At 59.8% G+C, this 8,997-nt stretch overlaps 1 protein-coding gene across 1 annotated transcript in view; it reads right to left on the minus strand.

Annotated features, from left to right (window-relative positions):
- MELTF (melanotransferrin) overlaps positions 1 to 8,997 on the minus strand; it is a 28,355-nt gene that overhangs the window by 6,614 nt on the left and 12,744 nt on the right. The window contains exons 6-13 of the mRNA XM_045287527.1: positions 8,613 to 8,800; positions 6,873 to 7,053; positions 6,108 to 6,259; positions 3,787 to 3,883; positions 2,368 to 2,562; positions 1,331 to 1,487; positions 1,174 to 1,241; positions 437 to 624 (exon numbers count right to left, since the gene is read on the minus strand). Coding sequence (XP_045143462.1) covers positions 437 to 624; positions 1,174 to 1,241; positions 1,331 to 1,487; positions 2,368 to 2,562; positions 3,787 to 3,883; positions 6,108 to 6,259; positions 6,873 to 7,053; positions 8,613 to 8,800 — 1,226 coding nt within the window. The remainder of the gene's footprint in view (positions 1 to 436; positions 625 to 1,173; positions 1,242 to 1,330; positions 1,488 to 2,367; positions 2,563 to 3,786; positions 3,884 to 6,107; positions 6,260 to 6,872; positions 7,054 to 8,612; positions 8,801 to 8,997) is intronic.

An 8,997-nucleotide genomic window follows, 5' to 3' on the forward strand; every position in this document is an offset into this window, starting at 1 on the left:
TGCTGAGAGGCCAGGTGCCCTGAGGATTGGCATCATGGGTTCTTATGTCCTTGATGAGCTGTCTCGAGGCGTGGAGGTGGGGCCCGTCTACAGGAGCCTCCATCCCTGAGAGAGAGTAGCCGCTGAGGAATCTGTGACTGGGGAGTTTTGCTCTCAAGGGGAGCAGAAGAGTCATCCCAGCAGGATGGCTGCCAAGAGAGGGGGTGTGTGTGTTTAAAGGTGGTAGAAATAACAAGCTTGCATGTTGACGAGAATGAGCCAGTTGAGAAGGGAAAATGACCAGTGAACGGACGTCCTTGGGTGGGTGGAACATAGAATTTCTCCCGAGGCTCCTTCAATTCCTATGAAGGCTGATCCAGACCAACAGGGGCCTCTGAGGGGACTTAGTGGCCCTGCTGGCCACTTGGGGGCCACAGCGGTCCCCGCGCTGGCTTACCTGGGCCTTGTCCAGCAGACCGTACACAGTGAAGATGTTGGTGTCAGGCCGAACCATGACGGCGTGGGATGGCATCTGAGCCAGGCTGCAGGCCGAGAACTGGGACACCTCAGCCCGAGCCCCGTTGGGGCACAGCAGCTCATAATCCTCAGACCGGAGCCCCGCAGCCCAGGGTTCGGGATTGTGACCTGCGGGGATGGGCAGAGAGTGGGACTGCTATACTTGGGGGGGACCCAGATCCTTCTTAGGGGGTGGGGTGAGGGGAGGTGGTATGATGCCACGGGTGGTCTTTAAGGTGTGGTCTAATGGTGCCTCCTACAAAGATACTCCTTCGGAAGAGCCTTGGGTCCAGGCTCTGCAGACATCCCAGGGATTCTGAAAATGTCAGGATGCCTTGGTCCAAGGCGTCCTGAGAAACATAGCCCTTGGGAGTCAGGTTCTTTGTGTGTTTAGAGGAATTAACTTAGGATCCATCTACCTCCTGTTTCCAGGAGGAACTAGAAATGAGCCCCAGTGTAAAACTCACACACACACACACACACACACTCTCACTCACTCACTGCCAGAGTCAATTCTGTTCTTACCCCCAATGGTTTCAGACCTGTCTCTGCCTGTGGCCACTCGGGCACCCAACCCCAGCACCGCCCAGGATTGTGCTGGCTGCAAACAGCCCCTCAGACACCCAGCCCTGCTTTGACCTGAGTCCTCCCTCCCATCCCCCCCACCCCAACACACACCATTTGTGTTGTCAAAGACGGTTGTGTGCTTGACAAAGGCGACATCCCCCGCATTCTCCACGAGGCACCTGAAGACAAGGAGGCGGGGCAGATATTGGGCCAGGGGGTCCCACCCCCAGCTGGAGGCCTGCCCCACCCGCAGGCCCAGGCCCAGTACCTGAAGGCGCCGCTGTAGCCGTAGTACCTCTCCTGGCTGTTGCCCACACACTTGTTGCGGCCCTGCTCGTCCCCCACACAGAGCACACACAGCGAGGATGGGTAGTTCTTGGGGTTGTTCACGGGCACGCAGCTAGCGCTGAAGAACTCGCTTACCGCTGGCAGGAGGGGCAGGGGCTGGGGTGAGGGGCTGGTGGCAGGCCAGGTGGGCTGCTGCTCCGCCACTTGGCCTGCCTTGTTTGTCCCTGCGGCCACTCCCCACCCCCACCCCCACCCGTCTGCTCCACTTCACACCCAGCTCCGAGCAGCAGTAGGAATCCCAGGGATGGGGGAGAGGTGGTAGAAATACAGGGATGCCAGCAACACCTCGGCTATGCTAGTCACTCAGGCTTTGCTTGCCAGAGCGCTCAGCCCCTCATGAGCTACCCTGGTCCAGTCAGAGCTGACCAGGAGTGGAGGCAACAATCCCCATCAGTACTTCCGTGTGACTGGGGGTGGTGGTGGCAGCAGCGGTTACAAAATCGTGCTTTTCTGCTGGGTGGCGGCGGCGGCAGCCAGGGCGGGGGTGGGGCAGGGGGCGTAGGGGTGGGGGAGGGGGTCCAGTCTGCCCAAGGATTGCAGCAGCTCCCTTTCATCCTGAATGTTACAGGGCTGAACCTGAGGGAGGGGCCTCCTGCAGCACCAGGCATATGGCAGGTGCTTGGGAATGTCTATCCTCTGGTCTGCCTGCCCTCTGTGCCCCAGACACTGTCCAGCAAGGTCCCCTGACACCTGGCTGCATGGTCACACGGCCAGGCTGGGCCACTGCCCACTGGGCTAGATCTGCAGTCCCAGCTGGGAGGGACTGGGCCAGTTACCAGATTCCTTCAGAGAACCGGCAGGCAGACCCCAGTGGCTGTGACGTGTGTGGTCGGGGATAATTCCCAACCCTCCAGGAGCAAGGGGCACCAGGAGGAGGAAGAGGGGCTTTGCGTGGGGCACTGCTGGGAGCTGACCTGTCCCCAGCCAACCCACCGTGGGCCGGTACATGGGCAGTACCTGTAAGGATGTCGCAGTCCTTGGGCCGGATGAAGCCCCGCTGGATGAGGGCACCCACGGGCACGTCCCAGCCCGCAGGGCTACCCAAGCCCGGGTGGCAGGAGCGCTTGCCCCGCAGCTCATCCACGGTGAAGGCGTAGGAGCTGTTCCGCTTCACCACGGCCACCACGAAGTACGAGTTGCCCCTGTCTTCCGCTGGGGGAGGGGGGCATCATGCGAGGGTCTCTCACCTGGAGCTCGGCAGAGCCCCACCTGGCCCTCCCTTCAGCTGTGCTAAGCTGGCTGGCTGAGTGGGGTGGGGCAGTGGGGGTATGCGGAGCCAGTGGTGCCTGCTGAGGAGCAGCTCAGTGGCCACCCCATTCTTCACAGGCCACCTCCACCCCCAGGTGTCTGCAGGCCTGGGATTTCATTCCTCCCTTTTCCCTTCAGGGATAGTGGATTCTAGGGGCTCGGCAGGGACCTTGGACGCAAGCCTGGCCCCAGGGCACCTCTGCCCAGGGAGGACTGAGACCCACCGCCCAGGATCTCTAGGGAGAGAGCAGCTGGGTCAGTTCTGACACCCAGGTGGGTGGGTGTCCCACCTCCTGGAAGAAAAGTAGAGACAGCCTGCAGAAGCTTTCTCCCTAACCCCCAGCACTGCCCCCATCCTAGCGGGAAGGACAAAGCCCCCTCAAGCTTCACTGAAGAGTGGCAGAGTGACAAGGATGTGGACCTCCAGCTCATGGACCCCCCATGGTCAGGGGTGGACAAGGCCAGGAGACTCTCTCCTCCAGGGCCTGTTTCATCCAGCCCTGCCCGAAAGCTGGGTGCAGCACGGTTTCCTGTTCAGCGGCCTGCAAAGACGAGCTGGTGTTTGCTCACTCACTGACCCTTTACAGAAGGACTTGCCAACAGGGCTACGCTCTCTCATGAGCAGTTTCCTCCGGGAAACTGAGGCCTGGGTAGGAGATAGCCAGCCTCGGAGGGGAGAAGAATGGAAAGAGGGGCCTCCCTGTGCCTATGCCTGAGGGTGAGGTCTCCCTAACCCACCCCACCCCCTGTCTTCCCTCCACCTTCCGTCTGACGCCCTTTGGAAGGAGACACAGTCAGGGCCACCTGGAACCAGCTGTGAGCCCAGTGAGTGGGCTAGAATGACTAAAACCCCCCAAACCAAACTCACTGCCAGCAAGTCCATTTGGACTCATAGCGACCCTATAGGACAGAGTAGAGCTGCCCCCATGGTTGGTGCCCAGACGGTGGGTCTTTACGGGAGCAGACAGCCTCCTCTTTCTCCTTCAGAGTGACTGGTGGTTTCCAGCTGTTGACCCTGTGGTTAATAGTCCAACACATAACCACTATGCTACCAGGACTCAGGGGGTACAACACCTACAAACGAAGAATCACCTGGAGCTGAGGCTGGTGGCCGGCACTTACACTTACCGGCATAGCGCTCCCCGGCCGCTGGAGTCAGGCCGTACATCTTCCCAGCCATGTAAATATCTTCACCTCTCAAGGTCACAGCGTCAATCTGCCCCGCCTGAAGGGGAGCAGAGATAGTAGCCCCGCTAGGATGGGTCCCAGGAAGGTCCCGGATGTTGGGGTCCAAAGGCGGTGCCAGGGTCAGGTCTCTTGGGGACTGGGGTCTGAGGCCCTCCTTGGGAAGCTGGGTAGAGAACCTCCCCATCCCATCCTGCCTGCCCTTTCTCTCCTCGTGAGGCTACCCAGCAAGATGGGCGCTGGAGACAGAGCACTGACACACCACTTAATTCGGAGACTCCTGGAGGTCTGCTCCATTCTTGGGCAAATGCCAGGCCCTGCCTGAGCAAAACAGGGCATGATCCCTGCTCCCTGGGGGCTCCCTAGTGGGTCTACTGGCTTGTGCGGACAGGGGCATTGGCCCAGTGCTGGCACACAGTGGGAGCATGATAAATATCTGTCAGATAACTGTAGGACACTGGACTGAGGCAGACTTTAAGAGATGGCCAGGGACCCAGGGCCTGGCCTGGGAGGAGCTCAGGGCTGAGGGATAAAGCCCCACCTGGAGAGGCTGCAGGAGGGGCCTAGCCCAGGGTCTCCTCCCACCGACTCCTCTGTGCACCCAGCCCTCACCCTCATTCGCCCATTTTGAAGTCTCGACTTCAAAGGAGCTTCATGGTGACCAAGACACAGCAGTGTGCCAAACCTAGTGACCCAGCGCAGGGCCCAGCTCTGCCCAGCTCTCTGTCCTCAGCAGGCAGGCTGCTTCCCCAGTTTCCCGTCTGAAGACAGGGAATTAATAACCGCACTCACTCTGTCGAGTTGTCAAAGGGATTGCATGTGGCTTAGCACACAGGAAGGATTAACTAATTACAAGGTAGTCCCCCCACCCCCTAATTCCTGTCCTGCCCTGTCTCAGGTTCCCTGGTCAGGGCAGGTGGGCACCCCTGCTGGACTGGGGCCTGACCCGAGGATGGCTCTAATGAAAGTCCTGGTGGCAGGTTGAGACCATCGGGCCCTGCGTCCTTGCCCTCAGCTGCATGCTGCAGGGCTCCGGGACCCAGCACCTGGCAGACCTGTGCCCTGGCAGGAAGCTGGACACCTGTGACCATGGGGGCGTCTAACTGCAGGGCTTCTGGGAGCTCCTCTGTGCCCTGGCCTCAGGGTTCACATAGAGGACCAAAGCAGGACTGCACTGAGGGGGCTCAGAGACCCGGATCAGTGTTTCTAGCTGCAGGTGGAGGGCCTTGCCCCCAAACCAAAGCACAGCCATCGGGCCCATTCAGACTCATAGTGACCTCGTCGGATGGAGGAGACCTGTTCCGAGGGGGTCTGAAGCGGCCCTCTTCACAGAGGCAGACGGCCACATCTGTCTCCGCAGGAACAGCCGGTGGGTTTGAACTGCAGACCTTTTGGCTAGTCGCTGGGTGCTTAGGGCTCCTAGAGGGCCTCGCAGTGGGGCCACATCAGTTTAGTGACTCATGAAAAGAATTACAAAACAAAGAAAGGACAAGCCCAGGAGTACATCAGAATCATGGGCACTGTACTTAGGAAGGGTAAGCGTGGCCCTGTGAAACGGCTTTACACATGTATACGAGGGATGCTTATTTCTCTCATCCTTCCTAATGACCCTTTCGTACAGTTGCTCATGTTGTGGTGACCCCCAACCATTAAATTATTTTCGTTGCTACTTCATCACTGTCATTTTGCTACTGTTAGGAATCGGGCGACCTCTGTGAAAGGGTCTTCGATCCCCAAAGGGGTCACGACCCACAGGTTGAGAACCGCAGCTCTGGCGGGAAGCGTTTGTGGGCCAGATATGATGCAAAATGTATTTCTCGCTGAGCGTTGCTGTCAAAGGACGAAACCGAAGCAAACAGCCCAACTCCTTCCGTCAAGTTGACACTGACCCATCCGTGGGGCAGCTGGTGGTTTCAAACTGCTGACCTTGCAGGGAACGGTCCACCTTGTAACCACTACACCACCAGGGCTCCTGCCTATCAAAGATCTAAAACACTGAGCTAAGTTAGTCACCCTCTTGGTGCCCCGGGAGACTGACTCAGGAAGGGAAGGGACTTGCCACCCGGTCAGTCAGGGAAGGGCTTGGCCAGCCTTGTACTCCTTCTGCCTAGACCCATGAGGAATCCCTGGGTTTCCGCAGGGGAGAACGTCCCAGGAGACTTCTCCTTCCCACTGTCCTGTACCCGCACCGCCAGGAGGCCCCACGAGAGGGCAGGTAGATCACCCCAGTGGCACCCCCTGGCCCTCCCGGGCCCGGCCCCCACCTGGATGCGCTCCATGCAGTGCTGGGGGGAGTTGGCAGACACGCACTGGATCTCCGGCCGGAGCCTCTGCCGGCTGAAGGCCACAGCCATGTCTCCGCACTTCTGGATCTCAGGAGTGGACAGCACACACCAGCGCAGGTAGGGTGGCAGCCCTGTGTGGGTGTGCATGAGCGGTCATCACCAGCCTGGACCGGTGCCAGGGGCCAGAGTGGCTTGGAACCTCAGCGGGAAGAGCTTGGAGGCAGACCCGAGGGAGATCCTGTCTCTTTCCTTTGTTTGCGCTGCGGCTGGGTGGGCTGGGCTGTTTAGCCACCAGCTCCTTCGCTGCTTACAGAAAGGGTAGGCAGCTGGCCCTTGTTCATGTTCCCTTGAGGAGGAACCAGGGTGTGGGGTATCTAACCCTGGGTCTGGCTCACCAAGTCCCTGTCTGCAGGCAGAGAGAGGGGTGGGAAGAAGGGGCAGGGTGTGGAGGCAGGATGTGGGCGGTGGTGGACGGAGACAGTGTGGAGGAGGACGGACAGGACAAGCGTCCCCTGTGTGGTCCCAGGACAGACCCTGGTGTCCTAGACCCCGGGCCTCTGAAGCAGGCAGGGCTTCCAGGGTATAACCAGCCACCAAACACCAGACACCCCCCCACCCAAGGCCCCTAGAGGCAGAAAGTGGAAGCAGCAGGTTCCCCTAGACACCCTCCTGGGTGGGTGCGTCCTCCCTGCCCCCACCACGGTTGGATCTAGTGGAGCTGGAGGAGCAGGCAGGTGGCCTTACGGTGGGGGTCGCAGAGGAGCCCCTTCATGGCGTGCAGGTACTCTCTGCCCAGCCACGCCTCGTAGGTCTGCGTGGCGATGGGCACCAGCTCTGAGGTGGCGTCTTTGAACAGCAGGTTCTTCTGGCCATAAGTTTGGGAGCTGAACATCTGGAAGCTGCTGCCCTCGTGGTTGAAGAGGCGCTGGGTGCAAGGAGGAGGGGTCCGGCTGGGGAGGGCGCTGCAGGGCCCCCCACCCTTCCTTCCCCTCCAGTTCAGCCACTACCTCCCTTTTCCTGTGGCCTCAGGTGGCCAGGGGCCCCCTGTCAGGACCAGCTGGGACCCCACCTCCTCCAGGAGCTGTCCCCATGCCCTGCCCCTCTCTGCTGTTGGTGTGTGGGGGTGTGAGGGCTGTGGCTGCCATGGGGAGAGGGGTCCCGTGGAAGGAGACCGACAAGGGCAGTGCAGGTCCCCGAGGGGGTCTCAGGGCCCCAGGGAGGGCTGAAGAGCTGGTCTGCCTCAGACTGCAGCTCCACCAGCTCAGGGTGGGCCCTGCTGAGTTCCTGGTGCCCACAGACACCCCCCACCCCACTCTGGGCCTGAGATGGAGCCCCCACTGGGGCTTGGTCTGAGCCTGCACTCCCACTGGGAGAGGAGTAGCTGCCTCTGAGGTGTGTCCAGCCTTGGGTCTCTTCATCCCAGCCCCTGGCTCGGGCCGCCCACCCTCCTGCTCCATCCAGGGAAAACCACAGGGTGGGGGGAGGGGGGAGGCCTGAATCTACCTACATGCTCTGCTCGTTCTCCAGGATCACATTTGAATTTTGTAGTTTTAATGAACACACCCACCAACTCTGAACATAAGCCTATCTCAGTCCAGTGCTACCAAACCACCCTCGCAACCCCCTGGTGTGTGTGTGTGTGTGTGTGTGTGTGTGTGTGTTAGTGTCTGTGCCAGCAGGGCAGCCCTGCCTGCTCTGCTACTAGCTGTTGGGGAGTGAGGAGAGGCAGCCTGAGGCACACATGCCGGATTTGCAGCAGACGCAGCCCAGGGGCCCCACCGGGCCTGGCACACACCAAGGGCTGGCTGATGTTCACGCAGAGGGGGAAGTTAAGCACATTCAGATTCTGGAGCCAGACGGCCTGCGTTCAAGCCTGGCTCTGCCACTTGGACAAGCCATTTAACCGCGAGGCCGGGCTTCCTATTTCACCAAGGATCATATGATTATCACCTACTGCTGGCCGCTGTGCCTGGCTGGGCCACGGCTCTCTTGACAATGACCATCACTGGGCAGCACTGCTGGCCTCGCCGCAGTCAGAAAAGCCCCTGCACGCCGGGTTGTAAGTGGCAATTGCTGGCAAGCACCAGTCACCACATGGTTGACGGCAGCTACAGCACCACGCAGAATTGTGGCCATTTTGCTAATATGCTCTTTGGTTCCAGTTTGGGTTTGGTTTGGGCTTTTTGGTTTGTGATGAACTGGTTTGACAGTAAGGACTCCAAGTCCATTTCAATTGTACTTTCTCTCTCTCTCTCTCTCTCTCTGTCACTCAAACCACTATTTAGTCTTGAAGGAGAAGGACTCTGAAGGGATTGTGTTTTTAAAAGAAACACACTATTTTTACACAGACCAGCTCAAGAAATGAAATCGCAGACAGTATCCTGTTGAACCCAACGTAAGTGGTTCCCTTTCTCCCCGCCCCCCAGCCCACCCTCCACCCCCGTTGCAGTGAGTACTGAGAAGGCGCTAGGGGCCTGTGCTCACCTGGCCTTCATTGAGCAGCCGGAAGATGAGGCCCCCATCCGTGTCAGCCCGGACCACCACCGCGTGAGCAGGCACCCGGGCTAGGTGGCACTGCCGCCACTCAGTGACTTCGGTCCTGCTGCCATCCCGGCATAGCAGCTGGAAGTCCTTTGACTGCAGCTCCTGGCCCCAGGAAGGCAGGGTTTTCCCTGAGCAGACGGGAAGCCAGTGGTGAGCCAAGCCCATGTCCTGCAAGAGGCTCGGACAGAGCCAGCAGGCAGGCCTGGTGCAAGGCTAGTGTGCGATGGGCCACAGAGCAAGAATAAAGCAAACCTGTCCAGGAGGTGAGGCCCAGGGTGACCACAGGGAGCGAGGCTGGAGCTGCCTCAGGAGGTGAGCCCCCCCC

Source organism: Echinops telfairi, unplaced genomic scaffold (assembly GCF_000313985.2).
Source record: "Echinops telfairi isolate 266 unplaced genomic scaffold, ASM31398v2 ScPeMD7_17;HRSCAF=63, whole genome shotgun sequence".
Classification (NCBI taxonomy): domain Eukaryota; kingdom Metazoa; phylum Chordata; class Mammalia; order Afrosoricida; family Tenrecidae; genus Echinops; species Echinops telfairi.